This window comes from Panthera onca, chromosome C1 (genome assembly GCF_046562875.1).
Source record: "Panthera onca isolate mPanOnc1 chromosome C1, mPanOnc1 haplotype 2, whole genome shotgun sequence".
Classification (NCBI taxonomy): Eukaryota; Metazoa; Chordata; class Mammalia; order Carnivora; family Felidae; genus Panthera; species Panthera onca.
In genome coordinates this window covers 128,722,721-128,740,726 of record NC_138346.1, presented here as the reverse complement: position 1 = coordinate 128,740,726, position 18,006 = coordinate 128,722,721, and the positions used below count along the sequence as shown (strand labels likewise).

Sequence of the window (18,006 nt, the reverse complement as noted above, 5' to 3'; positions counted from 1 at the left end):
TCCATAAATTTTATAGTGAGATGTCAAGTAGTTTTCTCCTGCTAAGTTCTAGAATCCTGGATGCTATGCTTAAATGCTACCCCAGACAGGAACTTAGATTGTTCTTTAGGAAAATTTTCTCTGGTCCAAGAGAAAAGACTACAGAAACTGACAGTTTCAAGTCCTACAATAAAACAATGTTTCTCCTTAATTACTTTTTGCCATGTTCCATCTACGTCCATAGCCTTCCAATTGGCTTTTTTTTTTTTCTCCATTAATGCTGCACTCTTTATAGACAGTCAAAGGTTTCCAGATAGTTTAAGAAAGTCTACTATATAAAAGTCAGAGACTAGGGGCGCCTGGGTGGCTCAGTTGGGTAAGCATCAGCTTCAGCTCAGGTCATGATCTTGTGGTTCATGAGTTCTAGCCCCACAAAGGCACACCAAAAATGAGGCAATTACTGTCTCCATGAAAAATAAGAAGTTATATGAAAAGGAAACATAATCATATTATATCACACAAGTCAGGTATCACATTACGTGACCATCAACATTGAATATTGATTTAAACAAAAATTGATACATATTGGAAAGAAAGAGTAGACAAAGTAAATGTATTGTGGGTGAGGAGTAGTATGGTAGCTAAATCTAATTAGCAGGAAGTCAATGGATAATAAAAATAGTAACAGAACTATGTTATTTCGAAATGTGGAAATATATAGCAAAAAACCCCAGCTAACTGGGTTGAAAACGGCAGCCTACCAGAAATTGAAATCATAGATAAAGACGGGTAAGATTACCTTCACGTGCTACTTGTCTTTTTAAATCATGAATGTAGGTTACTTTAATTAAAAAAAAAACAACACAATTTTAAACTTTGAGTTCTAGTTTTGGGAGTGCAAAAATACAGCTGTTGAAACTAATAAGGAAGCAAATATTAGATGAACTTATGCTTTTATATATAAAACTAGAATTTTTCAAAATAAAATAATAAAAATAGAAAAATAAATAATTTTTATTTATAATAAATAATAAAATAGATAATAAATTTAAATATTTATATTTAATAATGAATATAGACTATACAGTCTATAGTTATATAGTAAATAATACATAAATAATAAATACTAAATAAATAATAAATATATATTTATTTAATAAATAATAAATAATAATAAAACTAGAACTCTTGAGACAAAATTTATAAAGCTAATCTAATTCCTATAAGCGTCCAAAGGACAAATGCAAGTTATCCATTTTTAAATGAACCACTCTCAAAGGTGTTTAATGTTGAGAACAGATGAAGAAACTCCTATGTGGAATTTAAGAACAAAACAAATGAGCAAAAAGTTGGGGGGGGGGGGGGCAAAAGAAAAAAAAGACAAACCAAGAAACAGACTCTTAAGTATAAAGAACAAACTGATGATTACCAGAGGGGAGGTGGGTAGGGGGACTGGTGAAATAAATAGGTGAAGGGGATTAAGGAGGGATTAAAAAAAAAAAGAATAGATGAAGGAAATGCTCCTTAACTACTCCCATTGCATAAATTAACACTTGTTTACTAATGACAGCAAGATAAAACTCTTCCCTGATTAGTGAAAACATAAATATGCAAAATGCCTTCAATTGCTGTAACTGCCAGAACGGCCAAGAGTGTCTTGCTGCAATCATCCCAACATGTTATAAAACATCTTGTGCTCTCAACATCTGTTAACTAAATATTATTTGTTGAAAGGTACCAATGGCAAGAAAAAAGAAAACCAGGGAGAAGATAAAACTGTAAGATCTTTGAGTACAATAATGTATTAAAAGATAGAATTTTCTTGGTAGTGATGAGAAAGCAAAAATAAAAACAGGAGAAAAAAAACTACTAAGAAATTTAGAAGTTAGTAGAAAAACATAAAGATGGATTAGAAAAAGATTTGGTAGGTAATGAGCTCTAAAAACTTTTTAAAAATTTGTCTATTGAGAGAGAGAGAGGAGGCCAGAGGGCTGGGGCGGGGGGGGGGGGGGGGGGGGGGGGGGGGGGGGGTCGGGATACCAAGCAGGCTCTGTGCTATCAGTGTCAAGCCCAACAAGGGGTTCGACATGGTTGGTGACAACCATGAGATCATGACCTAAGCTGAAACCAAGAGTTGGACACTTAACTGACTGAGCTAACCAGGTGCCCCATGAGCTCCAAAAACTTTTATTTGTACGGCTCCAAAGAGAAGTTCAACTTTTTAGGTTTCCATTCATTAGCAGGAAGTTAATATTTCCAGGTTTTATAAAGTACTTACATTTGGTTTCCACTAGAAGGTGACTCCTCAAGAAAAGGTATGTGATTTGTTGATCCAGGATTACGAGGGGTGCTTGTATGAATATTTGAAGCATCATGTGTTAATCTCTGACTAGAGTCTTGGGGAGGTGTAGCAAAACTAGTTACAGAAGAATTATTAGATCCATTGCTTTTACTCCCATTACATTGCTGGTTGAGCACTGATACCTCATTACCAAGGCTATCCATTCCAATATTTAATTCACCAAGCTTCTGAATAGACCTATAAAATAAAACAATGCAATTATATTAAAAAAAAAAACTTAATCACATTCCTTTTTTTTTTTTTTTTTTAAATTAAGTAAAGTCCACACCCAATGTGGAGCTCAAACTCACAACCCCAAGATCAAGAGTCTCATGTTCTTCTGACTGAGCCAGCCAGGCACCCCAATCATTCTTTCCTTTTTTTTCTTTTTCTTTTTCAGAAATAAAGAGAGCATGAGTTGGGGAGAGGGGCATAGGAAGAGACAGAGAATCTCAAACAGGCTCCATGCTCAGTACAGAGCCCAACATGGGGCTTGATCGCACGACCCTGAGGAGCATGACCTGAACTGAACTGTCAAGAGTCAAGACACTCAACCAACTGAGCCGCCCAGGTGCCCCACATTCTTAACATATAGATTATTAGAAGTTTGAGAAGGTAAATACATGCACATGTAATATATATATGAAATATATAAATGGTAATAGATAAATGGTAATTTTTTAGTACTAAAAAATTGGCTTAAGACATAACCAAGATACCAAAAGAAGATCCAAATTTTCCTAAAGTATGCCACTGTAGAAGGATATAGGCCTAAAAGCACCTTTTACCATAACAGCAAGAAAAAAATATCTGTTTCTTCTCCAGTATAACTGGTTTAATTTTCCACTTAAAACTTAATTTCCCAAAATAGTCAACAAAAATATCACCACTACCAAAATTTCTCACCAACAAAACAAATCATTTTCATTTCATCTCTGTAGTTATATCACATCAAGTAGGAAATGTATGATTAGAGCAGGCCATGACAGAACAGTCAAGTGGCATCCTATTATTCACATATTCAATCTACACAGACTCTCTAGCAGGCTCTGATCTAGGTACTAGAGGGATAAAACAGAAAGCAAAGCAAGTGAGCCTCAAGGTCTTTCCCTCATCACAAGTCTCCCTACATCAGGATAGACTGACTTCTTTTGTTGGACTCAGGGCTCCAAAGAGCACAAAGAGGAAGCTGACAAGCTCTCTTAAGACTGAGACCCAGAACTGGCCCAGCATCACTTTTTACAGCTTAGATTCAATATGAGAGAGGAGTCACAAGGGGTATGAATTCCAAGAGGTGCTTTGGTTTATTGTATTTTGAAAGTTTTCCTACATTAAACACTGGCGTGTGTGTGTGTGTGTGTGTGTGTGTGTGTGTGTGTGTATGTTTAGGGCTTAGAAAAGACTTTTAAAAAGTAACTCAATATTATTAAAGGAACTGCCAGCCATTATTTTTTATGTTAAAATTTTTAACTAGGCATTTTCCAAATTGTGTTCTATGAAACACTAATCCTGTGAAATGCTCCTCATAAAAAATGAGTCTGAGGTCGAGTAAATTTGGGAAGTGCTAAGTATAAAGAGTAAAATGCTAACATCATTTTGACTCTCTAAAGTGGTGAGGATGGGGATGTGGCAGAATATGCCTGTAAGTGCCAAATCAGCAGTGCCGATTATTAGTATTAGAAGAAACAAAATATCAAGAAGTATAAAGTAGTGACACAGTATGGTTAATGAAAATTCTATCATGCTTTAGTTTATTTTCTTCCATAAGATCTATTATGTAACATGACTCATTTCTTTCCCTCTGTCTATGCCTCTTGGAAAAAAGATGCAAAATTTAAATCTGGAAACTATGCTCTATTGCTAGAATGACTTGAAGAAATACAACATTAACATTTCAGGGAAAGGATATTTTATTTTATAGATTCTATCTCTATTCAATTTGTCCATGGTATTAGGTATTTTAAAGTTCTGGTACAGCGGGGCACCTGAGTGGCTCAGTTGGTTAAGCATCTGACTTCAGCTCAGGTCATGATCTTACCGCTTATAAGCTTGAGTCCCACATTGGGCTCTGTGCTGACAGCTCAAAGCCTGGAGCCTGCTTTGGATTCTGCGTCTCCCTTTCTTTCTGCCCCTCCCCTGCTTATGCTCTGTCTCTCTCTCAAAAGTAAATAAACATTTAAAAATTTTTCAAAAAGTAAATAAAGTCCTGGTACGGCCTCAGATATATGAAAAAAAGGACTGAATAAAATATTAAAGGGTTAGAAAACAATAGATAAGAGAGGGCCAGGAGAACAACAGAATTTATACGAAACTAATTTTCAAAAGCAAAATAACAAGAAAGAACTTGAATTCTATTTATAATGGTTTTTAAAGGAAGGATAAACCATCTTGAATAGTTTTTTCCTGAGGAAGTACATCCTTTACCACTGTTAGGATCACAGAACCTTGACGTTTTATCTTCTGATTTAATGCCAGCTATCTGTTTTCACTGCAAAATAAAATGGTCAGAGAATCCAATTGCAACCATGACTTTTATGGATATGAAGAAGACATCCAAGAACCAGAAATGGCAGTTCATCAAATTAGGATAATTCTAATAAACCATGGACTTATCAGAGGAGATAAGAAAATGATCCTCAAATGCAATGTTCAAAAGCCTACTTAGACTCTAGACTACCACTAAACATTCCTGAAGGTTTGAAGACAGAATCAATTTCAGGCTCACTGACTTGCCCAACCCTCAGAATTTCAAGCAGATTACTTCCAATATTATTGAACCAAATAAAGAACTGATAGTCACCACTGAATTGCCTAATCATAATGACAATAATAACCAACATTTATGGTACACTTCTTATATGCACCAGGATTTATTCTAAGTAATTTGTTATATATTAACTCATTTAATCTTCCAACAAGCTTTGCTCAGAGACATATATTCTAGTTTACTGATTTTTAAAAAGACACATTACTATCTACCTGTCCATATACATACAAACACACACACACACACACACACACACACACACACACACACACACACAAAAACACACACACACCTCCTATAATTAAAAGCAATGTAAGGTCATATTACCTTGGCAGAAATTATAAGAAAGAATAACTTTAATATATTGAATTCAATAATAATTTTAATATACTGAATTCAAAAGAACCTGGAAGTTCTTAGCTAAGCACCCAAAATAACTATAAAAACAACAGTGAACACTTAACATAGTGCTTACTATATGCCAGATACTGTTCTAAGTACTTTGCATAGATTAACTCATTTCATCTTCATGGCTGTTCTGTGCAGCAGATGAGGAAACAAGCAAAATGAAGCTAAGTAACTAGGACCCTTAGGACCTGAACTACCCTGGGACAGAGCTGGATCCACCTAGCCATATGCTTCCAGCTGTCAGCTGAACCACCACACTTCTGCTCTCGTTGCTTCGATGTGAAAAAAGGTTTAAAGGAAAGAAGAACAAAATTAGATGGACCCTCAGAATGCTGTGACAAGAAGATATTCTGTAACTCTGTATTACTTCAAACACTTTAAAATTACAAACTATACATGGAAAGCAGCAGTCATTGCCTGCTTGTAATCTCTTTGAAATAATTCATTACATTTTAAAAAATGACTGAAAGACATACCTATTAAGAAATTGTTCCGTAAGATTCTGCTGCTGATCAGGACCATCCTCCTGATTCACACCTCCTTCGAGCAGCATTTGTTGGTATATCTGCCGCTGTTGCTCCTTCTGTTCTAAATGCTGTTGATAGCGTAATCTTTGCCTATAATATTCTTGAAATTGTTCTGTTGAATCTCGAAGCTTAAAAATATTAGAAAATATATTTTAACAGACTATGATTAAATATATGTCCCTACTCAACAGTAACTTCTATAAACGCTGGATGAAATGTGCAAGTAGCTATATTTAACAATTAGAAAATACTTAATATATTGCTCTTTGAAAAATAACACCATGAGTTTTTCATGAGTATCCATGAGTTTTTATAACTCATAAAGTATCCATGAGTTTTTATAAAAACTCATGAGTATCCATGAGTTTTTATAATCAAGTAGATCAATTAATTTACTTTATTCTATAGCAAAAGACTGACCAAAATGAATGGTTATCCTGGATCTTTGACTAATGCAAAAGAAAAATATATATTATAGTTGTCACAAGGGGGTTAGATCTGTATTGCTTGAAAAAAATACTAAGAGAAGACATTAGGATTTAATAAACACAGTATTAACCTTGTCCAACACACTTAATTTAAGCAGGTAAATGGTTTAATAGGTTACTCTAGAGAGAAACTTTAAAAATTTCCCTCAAAAACAGTACCTTAATTCAGGTTTCAAATGACCTTTCACAAGAAAGTGGAATAAATGAATGGTAAACTTAATCCCAACATTCCTGCTTCATTCTTCCAAAGAACTGTATAGCACTCAAATTTACAGGACTTGGATATTCAGTAAATTTCAATATTGGCAAAGAAAGACTCCTCTGCCAAGGTGGAGTCTGGTCATATTACAAAGATCATGTGAACCAGGGTTACCCTGGAACTAATCAATTATCTTTGAAATTGGCCAACAGTGACAATAAGCTTAGCTAAGAGTCTTATACGGCTAGCTTAAGCTAAAACTGTCTCCCTTTTCCAGGAAATAGTAACAATCCTCTTCCATTTCATAACTTAATAGCAATAACTCTGAGAAAAAATTATGTGTCCTTTTAAATTTTTTATTGTTGGTAAAACAGAAAATTTGTCATCTTAACCATTTTCATGTGTACAATTCAGTGGCATTAACTATACTCACAACATTGTGCAATTACTACCACTATTTCCAAAATTCTTCATCACCCTGAAGAGAAACTCTGTAACCATGAGGCAGTAACTTCTCATTTCTCTCCCTCCCCCAAGCTCCTGGTAACCTCTATTCTATTTTCTCTATGATTTTGTCAATTTTAGATATTTGATATAAGTGGAATCATGTAATATTTGTCCTTTTGTATCTGACATTTCACTTAGCATGATATTTTCAAAGTTCATCCATATTGTAGCATATGTCAGAATTTCATTCCTTTGTGTGGCTGAATAATATTCCATTGAATGGATATACCACTTTTGTTTATCCATTAATCTGTGAGTGGACACTTGGGTTGTATCTACCTTTTGGCTACTGTGAATAATGCCTCTATGAACATGGATGTACAGATACCTGTTTGAGTCCTTGCTTTCAATGTTTTTGAGTGGAATTACTGGGTCATACGGTAATTCTAAATTTAGCTATATTTAAGCTATATTTTATTTATATATTTATATTCTATATTTAATTCTATATTTAAGGTACCACCAATCCATAGTGACTGCACCATTATACATTCAAATCAACAACATATGAGGGTTCAAATTTCTCCACTCCCCACCAACACTTATTTTCCACTGCTTTGAGTTCAGCCATCCTAGTAGTTGTGAAGCTATATTTCATTGGGGTTTTGATTCGCATTTCCCTAATGACTAGTGGTATTCAGCATCTTTTCATGTGCTTATTGGCCATTTGAATATATTCTTTGGAGAAACGTTTGTTCAACTTTTTTTTTTTAAGTAGGCTTCACACCCAGCGTGGATCCCAATGAGGGGCTTGAACTCATAACCCTGAGATCAAGACCTAAACTGAGATCAAGAGTCAGATGCTGAACCAACTGAGCAACCCAGATGCCCCTCAACTCCTTTTTCATAAGTTGAATTGTCTTTTTGTTGTTGAGTTGTAGTTCTTCATATATGCTAGATATTAAACCCTTATTAGATATATAATTTGCAAATATTTTTCCCACTCTGCTGGCTGTCTTTTCACTTTTCTGATAATGTCCTTTGATGCGCAAAAGCTTTTAATTTTGATGAAGCTCAATTTATCAATTTCTATGTTTGTTGCTCAAGCTTTTAGTATCATATCTAAGAATACATTACAAAATCCAAGATCACAAAGATCTGCCCTTATGTTTTCTTCTAAGAGTTTTATACTTTTAGGTCTTATAATTAAGTTGTTGATCTGTTCATTTTTGTACATTATGTGAGGTGGAGATCCAACTTCATTCTTTTCCATGTACAAATCCAGCTGATCCATCATCATCAGTTAAAGAGACTATTCTTTCCCCGTTGAATGGACCTGACATCCTTGACAAAAGTCAATTAGCCACAGATATATGGGATTACTTCTAGTCTCTCAATGTAGTCCATTGGTCTATATTTCTGTCCTTATGCAAGTACCAAACAGTTTTGATTACTGTAGCTTTTGTAGCTACTGTAGCTTTGTGGCTTTGCAATCATGAACCGTGTGTGAGTCCTCCAACTTTGTTCTTTTTAAAGATTGTTTTGGCTATTCAGGACACATTACAACTCCATATGAACTTGAGTACTGGCTTTTCATTGCTGCAAAAAAGGTTGCAGAATTTTTTTAAAGGAATTACATGAAATCTGTAGATCATATTGGAGAGTACTGACAATATTAAGTTTCCCTATGTGTGAACACAGGATATCTTTCTATTTATTTAGATCTTTTAAAATTCCTTTCAGCAATGTTTTATAGATTTCAGCATACAAGTTTTTCACCTCCTTGGTTTAATTTATTCCCAGGTATTTTATCCTTTTATATGCTATTGTAAATGGAACTGCTTTCTTAATTTCCTGTTCAGATTGTTCAGTGTTGGTAGTATAGAACCACAACTAACTCTTATTGTTGCTCTTGTACCCTGTAACTTTGCTAAACTTGTTTGTAAGCTCTAGTAGCTTTCTTATGAATTCTTTGGGATTTTCTATAAACAGGATCATGTCATCTGTAAATGGAGATAGTTTTACTTCTTTCTTTCCATTCTGGGTCGGCTTTTGATTCTTTTCCTTGTCTAATCTCTCTAGCTACAACTTCCAGGAAATGCTGAATAGCAGCGGTAAAAATAGGCATCCTTGTCTTTGTTCCTGATCTTAGGGGAAAGCTTTTAGTTTTTCCCCAATGAGTAAGAGGTTAGCTTGGGTTTTTCATAAATGAACTTTACCATGCCAAGGAAATTCCATTTTATTGTTAGTTTTCTGAGAGCTTTTATCATGAAAGAGTGTCTGATTTTGTCAAATGCCTTTTCTGCATCAATTGACATGGTCAGATGTTTTTTTTTGTCCATTATCCTACTAATGTGACATACTACATTGATTGATTTATTTAATGTTGAACTAACCTTGTACTCTGGGATAAATTCACTTGGTCAGGGTACATAATCCTTTGAATATACTGATGAATTTAGTTTGCTAGTATTTTGTTAGGGTTTTAGTTTCTATTCATGAAAGAAATTGGTCTGTAGTTTTCTTTTTCTTTCTTTTTTTTAAAGTTTATTTAGTGTGAGGGGCACCTGGGTGGCTTAGTTGGTTAAGTGTCCGATGTCAGCTCAGGTCATGATCTCACAGTTTGTGGGTTCAAGCCCTGCGTGAGGCTCTGGGCTAATAGCTCAGAGCCTGGAGCCTGCTTTGGATTCTGTGTCTCCCTCTCTTTCTGCTCCTCCCTGGCTTCTGCATTCTCTCTCTCAAAAATAATACACATAAAAGTTTATTTTGAGAGAGAGACAGTGTGTGAGTGGGAGAGGAGACAGAAGGAGGAGAGAATCCCAAGCAGGCCATCAGCACAGAGCCTGACACAAGGCTCAAATCCATGAACCATGAGATCATGATCTGAGCTGAAATCAAAGAGTCACACCTTAACCGACTGAGCCACCCAGGCTTTAATTTTCTTTTCTTGTAATGTCTTCATCTGGCCTTGGTATTAGGGTAATGCTAGCCTCACAGAATGAGTTAGGAAGTATTCCTTCTTCTTATATACTTTTAGAAGATTTTGAGAAGGACTGATGTTAACCCTACCTTAAATGTTTGGTAGAATTCATCCATAAAGCCACCTGATTCTGGATTTTTCTTTGTTGGAAGGTTTTTGATTACTGATTCAATCTCTACTCATTGTAAGTTTGTTGAGATTTTCTATTTCCTCTTGAGTCAGCTTAGGTAATTTGTGATTTCTAGGAATTTGTCCATTTCAACTAGGTTATCTAACTTGCTGGCTTACAGTGGTCATAGTATTCTCTTATAATCCATTTTATTATTGTAAGGTTGACAGGAAAGTCCCCAGTTTTATTTCCGATTTTACTTGTGTCTTTTCTCTCTCTCTCTCTCTTTTTTTTTTTTTTTTTTTGGTTAGTCTAGCTAAGGGCTTGTCAATTTTGTTAATCTTTTCAAAGAATCAACTTTTGATTTTATTGATTCTCTATTGTTTTCCTTTTCTCTATTTTATTTATCTCCCCTCTAATCTTTTTACTTCCTTCTGCTAAAATTTGTTTTTCTTTTTTCTAGTTCCTCAAGGCATAAAGTTAGGTTATTACTTTGAGGACTTTATTCTTCTTCTTTTAAATTTTTATTTACTTATGGGGCACCTGGGTGGCTCAGTCAGTTAAGTTGGCTCAGTCTGACTTCAGCTCAGGTCATGATCTCACAGTCCATGAGTTTGAGCTCACATTGGGCTCTATGCTGACAGCTCAGAGCCTGGAGCCTGCTTTGGATTCTGTGTCTCCCTTTCTCTCTGCCCCTTCCTCACTTGTACTCTCTCTCTCAAAAATAAACAAACATTAAAACATTAAAAAAAAAAAAGTTTTATTTATTTTGAGAGGGGAGGGGCAGAGAGAGAGGAAAGAGAGAATCCCAAGCAGGCTCCATGCTGTCAACACAGAGCCCAAATCAGGGCCCAATCTCATAGACTGTGAGATCATGACCTGAGCCAAGATCAAGAGTTGGATGCTTAACCAACTGACCCATCCAGGCACCCCTTTTCTTTTTTAATGTAAGCATTTACAGGCATAAATTTCCCCTGAGCACTGCTTTTGCTGTATCTCATCAATTGGGAATGTTGTATGCTTTGGTATGTTGTATATTCATTTTTATTAGTTTCTAGGTATTTTCTAATTTCCCTTGTGATTTCCTTTTTGACCCACTGGTTATTTAAGAGTGTGTTAATTTCTACACATTTGTGAATTTTCCAATTTTCCCTCTGTTATTAATTTCTAGCTTCATCCCATTATGGTCAGAGAAGACACTTCATGTGATTTCAATTTTTTAAAATTTATTGAGATTTGGGTCCTAATATATAGTCTATCCTGAAAAATGTGTATTCTGCTATTGTTGAAGTGTTCTTTTTTTTGTTAGTATCACTTTATTTACATATTTGTATTCAGATATTGTTAGTATTCACATATTCACAAAACAAGTTACAAACACTTGGAATACTATCACTGACCTGAGGGCCTAAGAAAACAACTTCCTCTAAAAAGACTGATACAGGCACCTCTGGGTTAAAAAAAAAAAAAAAGAAAAAAAAAAAAGGTGCACTGGGGCACCTGTGTGGCTCAGCTGGTTGAGCGACCAACTTCAGCTCAAGTCATGATCTCGCAGCCTGTGGGTTCAAGCCCTGCATCAGGCTCTGTGCCGTAAGCCTGGAGCCTGGAGCCTGCTTTGGATTCTCTGTCTCCCTCTCTCTCTGTCCCTAACCTACTTACATTCTGTCTCTGTCTCAAAAATAAACAAACATTAAAAAAATTTTTTTTTTTAAAAAGGTGCATCCTCTAAAGCAACAAAATTGTTAGAGTATTCTACAGATGTCTGTTAGGTCTAGTTGGTTTATAGTGTTGTTCAAGTACTTTGTATCCTTATGGATCTTCTGTTTAGATGTTTTATCCATTATAGTAGGTAGGGTATTGAAGTCTCCAACTATCATTTCTCCCTTCAACTCTGCCAATGTTTGCTTCATAGATTTTGGGGTTCTACTGTTTGGTGCATATTCACACATATTTTTAAATATATTAAAAAAACCTTTTTTTTAACTTTTATGTTTATTTTTGAGAGAGAGAGAGAGAAACAGAGTGCAAGTGGGGGAGGGACAGAGAGAGGGAAGACACAGAATCTAAAGCAGACTTCAGGCTCTGAGCTGTCAGCACACAGCCTGATGTGGGGCTGGAACCCATGAACCGTGAGATCACAACCTGAGCCGAAGTCGGACACTTAACTGACTGAGCCACCCAGGCGTCCCTTAAAAATTTTTTTTTTAATCTTTACTTATTTTTGAGAGAGAGAGAGTGTGTGAGAGGGAGAGGAACAGAGAGAGGGAGACACAGAATCTGAAGCAGGTTCCAGGCTCCGAGCTATCAGCACAGGGACCAACACAGGGCTTGAACTCACAAACCATGAGATGAACTCACAAACCTGAGCTGAAGTTGGATGCTTAACTGACTGCGCCACCCAGGCGCCCCTATATTTTTAAGTTTATTTATTTTGAAAGAGAGAGCATAATCAGGAAAGGGGCAGAGAAAGAGAGAGAGAGAGAGAGAGAGAGAGAGAGAGAGAGAGAGAGAATGAATCCCAAGCAGGCTCTGCACTGTGAGCACAGACCCCAACACAGGGCCCAAACCCACCAACTGTAAGATCATGAGCTGAGCCAAAATCAAGAGTTAGACACTTAACCACTGAGGCACACAGGTGCCCCTTATATGTATTTTTAACAATAATTTTTCTGCTTCATTCTTAATATTTGGTTGAAAACAAAAAAATTTATTGAACGTTTTAAAACTACCTCTTCATTTCTTCTAAGTGGCATAATATATAAAATTTATAATCTCCTTCATAATACAATTTCCTTTCTAAAACACCAGAGAAAAATAATTTAGAACTCTAAAGACTTGGATAAAAATGGCACCTGGGTGGCTCAGCAGGTTAAGCATCCGACTTCGGCTCGGGTCATCATCTCACAGTTCATGAGTTCGAGCCCCACGTTGGGCTCTGTGCTGATAGCTCGGAGCTTAGAGCATGCTTCGGATTCTGTGTCTCCCTCTCTCTTTGCCCCTCCCCTGCTCAAACTCTGTCTCTCTCGTCCAAAAATAAATAAATATTAAAAAAGAAAGACTTGGATAAAAGTATTTTCTATTACAAATGTCATTTCTGAGGTGCCTGGGTGGTTCAGTCAGTTAAGCATCCGACTTTGGCTCAGGTCATGATTTCACAGTTCATGAGTTTGAGCCCCGCGTCAGGGTCTGCGCTGACAGCTCAGAGGTCTGTGCTGACAGACCAAAGCCTGGAGGCTGCTTCGGATTCTGTGTCTCCCGCTCTCTCTGCTCCTCCCCTGCTCACTCTATGTCTCTCCTTCTCTCAAAAATAAAAAATAAAAAAAATTTTTTAAATGTCATTTCTTGTTCATTACATCTAATTAGTAAAATATAGAGCATATCAAGCTATCCACATTTAATGTGAGTTCAATTACCTGAGTCTTGAAATATGTAAGATTAATGTAAACTGTGGTATTTTAGATTGCTAATAAATTCACCTGTTAAAAATTCTCCAAAATACACGACAACTAAAGATACCATATATCCTTAAGGGAGAAAATGACTTAATAAGTCTAGATATTCTCTCATCTACTCTCAAATATTAAAAAATTCCATTTACATTTACTCAAGCAAACACTATTATTTCTTACAAAGAGAACAACTCTAAAAGACACTAGATGTATTAAATTATACCTCATTTTTTTCTTGCTTAGCTGGTCCTGGATTCTGTGCTCCATTTGCAGGTTCTTTTTCTGAAACTGAACTCTGGCCCAGGACTTCACTGCTTATAGGCCGCTGTGCCTCAACAGGTGTATCACTTCTTCCAGAAAAGTGCAAAAAACAAAAAGGAAGAGGTGGGAGTGAAGGAAAAGATATTTCAGAGAAATTTTAATTAAAACAATGACTATTTAGTCTAAATTTTACCAAATGTTCAAAAATAGATTTTTAAATTTTCCTTTCTTAAGTGTATATATAAGGTTTTTTTTTTTTTTTAATAGAATATGCCTATAATGGAAGAGCACTGGATTATTAAGCAAGGAGGGTAGGGGGCCCAGTCTAAAACAAGATTTGTGGTCTTTGGAAAATCACTTACATTCTCTGTGGCTCAGCTTCATCTATAAACTGAACTGAATAATAAGCTGGATGACCTAATGCCTAAATTCTCTTTATGAATCTTAATCTGTGATTCTGTTACCCAAACATTAATTTTTCCCCTCCAATATGTTTCAACAAAAATTTAAGAACTGTTTATTAAAAGGCTTTCTTTGGTTTATTTGCACTTAACATAAAAGCTAAACATACATGTTTCCAATATTTTTAATGTATACTAGTTAGTGAGCTTAACATCTCTGTCAGGTTGTTCCTAATATTCTTCTAAACACTAGCAATTTCTACTTTTCGTAGTTATTCTGTTCAAAATTTTTAATAACTAACATCATCCAAAAATGATGAATACCTCAGACACTTACACAGATAACCTGTTGGCACAAGGCACCATGGGAACATATACAAAAGTAAAATGACCTCTGCCTTGAAGGAATTTGATTATGAGAGGGCTTCATAATGGCCTCTCCAGGTAGAGTATGTAATACATAACAAATTACAGTTGTAGAGGTCAGGAAGCAGAGCTAAATAGTCATCTTCACAAAGGCACCATTGGTCAGAAGCTTTCTAACTGATAAGTACCTCAACATACATATATACACATGCACCCAGAAGAGGAAGGAGAAAGACCTGGAGAAGTTTTCAGGACCAATCTCTGCTGTAACCTGCTAATGCCCATAAGAAGCCCAATTTTATGCCCACAAGATAGATTTAATAAGAGTTATTAACTATATATAAAATAAAATGACCTTCATAATGTAACATTTAATTTTGCAATCTATACATTTCCATATGTATTGTCTCATTTAACTTGCACAGTAACTTGTGAAATAGGTTGTAACTCTCATTTCACAGATGACGAATAAAGTTATTTTCCTAAAATTGCATAGCCAGTAAATAAAGGATTTCAATCTAGATTGTCAGGTTCCAAATCCAATGCTGATTCATTCCTGAGATGTTTTTGGGTTGGGTTTTTTTGTTTGTTTGTTTTTTGTTTGTTTGGTTTCTTTTTTTTTTTTGCCATTTAATTTTGAGACCATTACACTGAATAGCCAAAGCTTATATTTTTTTCAACGGATTTTTCTTCCTTTTTTGTTTGGAGTTTGTTTATGTTTGAGTGAAAAACTATCTTTACAAAACCCACACTCTCTTATAAACCCTTCTTTTGTGTTTTATCTTCTTGTTCACCATAGTAATTCCATCACTGTATCCCCGGAATGCAGCATGACGCTAGCAGAGTAGACACTCAAAATATTTTTAAACAAATACTGACTTCAAACGTATATCACCACAAATAAGAGGTTTCTTCAAGTGGCATCTTCAAGATAATTGTGTAATAATCTTACCAATATTTTTAAATTACACCTAAAATATTTTTAAGTTTATTTATTTTGAGACAGAGAGAGGCAGAGGGGGAGAGAGAGAGGCAGATGGGGAGAGAGAAAGAAGCAGAGGGGGAGAGAGAAAGAGGCAGGGGGGAGAGAGAAAGAGAGAGAGAATGAGAGAGAGAGAGAAGGAGAGAGAGAGAGAGAGAGAATGAATATCCCAAGCAGGCTCCACACTATAATAAGCACAGAGCCAGATGCAGGGCTCAAACTCACAAATCGTGAGATCATGACCTGACCCAAAATCAAGAGCTGGGCACTTAACTAACTGAGCCACCCAGGTACCCCACACCTAAGATAATTTTAAAAACAAGGTTAACTTTTTCCAAAGTAAATTTTTATACTTTATCCACAGCACAGTAGCTTACCTATAGCATGCTATTAGCAGCCCTTTTGACATATTGTCTTTACCAGGAGTATGACACTCAGAAGGGGGGAAATCTGTATTTACTAAGCACCACGCACATGCTTGCCACTCTGCTAGGAACTTTATCTCACTTTGCAAGTCAACACCCTATTTTATACAGATGATCACTTAGGCTCAGAGAGACTAAGTAATAACGGTCCCAAGGTCACACAACTAGTAAATGGCAAACTCTTGCTCAAGTCCAAGTCTGACTCCAAAGACCATTCATTATTCCACACTGCTTTGCCTCTTAAGTCTTCCAATTTCACAGGCATGACAGATATTTTCTTGGTTATGCTACTGCTCAGCTAGTAACACATGTATTACTCACATTTTAATATGTCACATTTTACCTCTCTACTTATTCTATAATGGTCTAGTAGCTTATACTCCACTTCTTTCTGTCTTTAGTCATTCCTCAATTTCTACTACTCCTTTTACATAGGCAACAGCACATGTAGAGTCAGATCTGGATAGATTTTTGTGTCTCTTTTCTTTAGAAAGACCATCCCTTTGTGGGAACGCAAACTGGTACAGCCACTCTGGGAAACAGTATGGAGGTTCCTCAAAAAACTAAAAATAGAACTGCCCTACGACCCAGCAATTGCACTACTAGGTATTTATCCAAGGGATACAGTTGTGCTGTTTCGAAGGGACACATGCACCCCCATGTTGATAGCAGCACTATCAACAATAGCCAAAGTATGGAAAGAGCACAAATGTCCATCGATGGATGAATGGATAAAGAAGATGTGGTGTGTGTGTATATATATATATATATATATATATATACACACACACAATGGAGTATTACTCGGCAATCAAATAGAATGAAATCTTGCCATTTGCAACTACATGGATGGAACTAGAGGGTATTATGCTAAGTGAAATTAGTCAGAGAAAGACAAGTATCATATGACTTTACTCATATGAGGACTTTAAGAGACAAAACAAATGAACATAAGGGAAGGAAAACAAAAATAATACAAAAACAGGGAGGGGGACAAAGCATAAGAGACTCATAAATATGGAGAACAAACAGAGGGTTACTGGAGGGGATGTGGGAAGGGGGATGGGCTAAATGCATAAGGAATCTACTCCTGAAATCATTGTTGCACTATATGCTAATTTGGATGTAAATCAAAAAAAATTAAATTAAGAAAAAAAGAAAGACAATCCCTTTGGTGTACAAGTCCAAACATTATACTGACGAAGAAGTTCCAATCATCTTACGTACCCAGAAGAATATCAACAGTTCTCCTCAGAAGAATATCAACAGTCCCTTAGAATTGAAGCCCAACATACCAGACAATGAAAATTTTCTTTAAAGAGATTGGAAAGTCCAAGAAAAGTTTAAGATAGTCTCTACCAATGTTCAAGACTCTATTCCTTTGGGATTTAGATAATAGGATCCTTCGATATTAAGTTATACTCATCCATTTTCATTACTAGATATCATCTCTATCTTTCAAGTAGAGCAATAAGATGACTCTTAAGTCACCCTACGCTTGGGGTGCCTGGGTAGCTCAGTCAGTTAAGCATCCAACTCTTGATTTCAGCTTAGGTCGTGATCTCATGGTTTATGAGTTTGAGTCCCGTGTCAGGCTCTGTGTGCTGACAGTGCAGAGCCTGCTTTAGATTCTCTTTCTTCCTCTCTCTCTGCCTCTTCCCTACTCATAGTATCATACTTCATAGTATCAACTCTGAGTATAGGAAACCAGCCATATGTCCCAGTGGTTTTCCTAGAAAGTGAGGGAAGAACTTTTCTAACTCTTGAAATAAAGAACCGCTAACCAGGAAATTATTATTTCATGCCAAGTTTGAAAGAAAAACTGAGTGCTGGCTTTAACACTTATTTCCTTCATGTATATTAAGAGTTACTAGAGG

General features: G+C 35.9%; 1 protein-coding gene across 8 annotated transcripts in view; it reads right to left on the bottom strand.

Moving 5' to 3' along the window:
* Positions 1-18,006, bottom strand: part of WDR47 (WD repeat domain 47) — a 68,971-nt gene that overhangs the window by 21,196 nt on the left and 29,769 nt on the right. For 6 of the 8 annotated variants that reach the window (XM_078451593.2, XM_078451594.2, XM_078451591.2 and 3 more), the window contains 3 exons: positions 13,918-14,044; positions 5,972-6,150; positions 2,258-2,518 (listed from right to left, as the gene is read on the bottom strand). In XM_078451593.2, the coding sequence (XP_078307719.1) occupies positions 2,258-2,518; positions 5,972-6,150; positions 13,918-14,044 (567 nt within the window). The remainder of the gene's footprint in view (positions 1-2,257; positions 2,519-5,971; positions 6,151-13,917; positions 14,045-18,006) is intronic. The other 2 variants (XM_078451595.2, XM_078451597.2) reach the window with 1 other exon arrangement.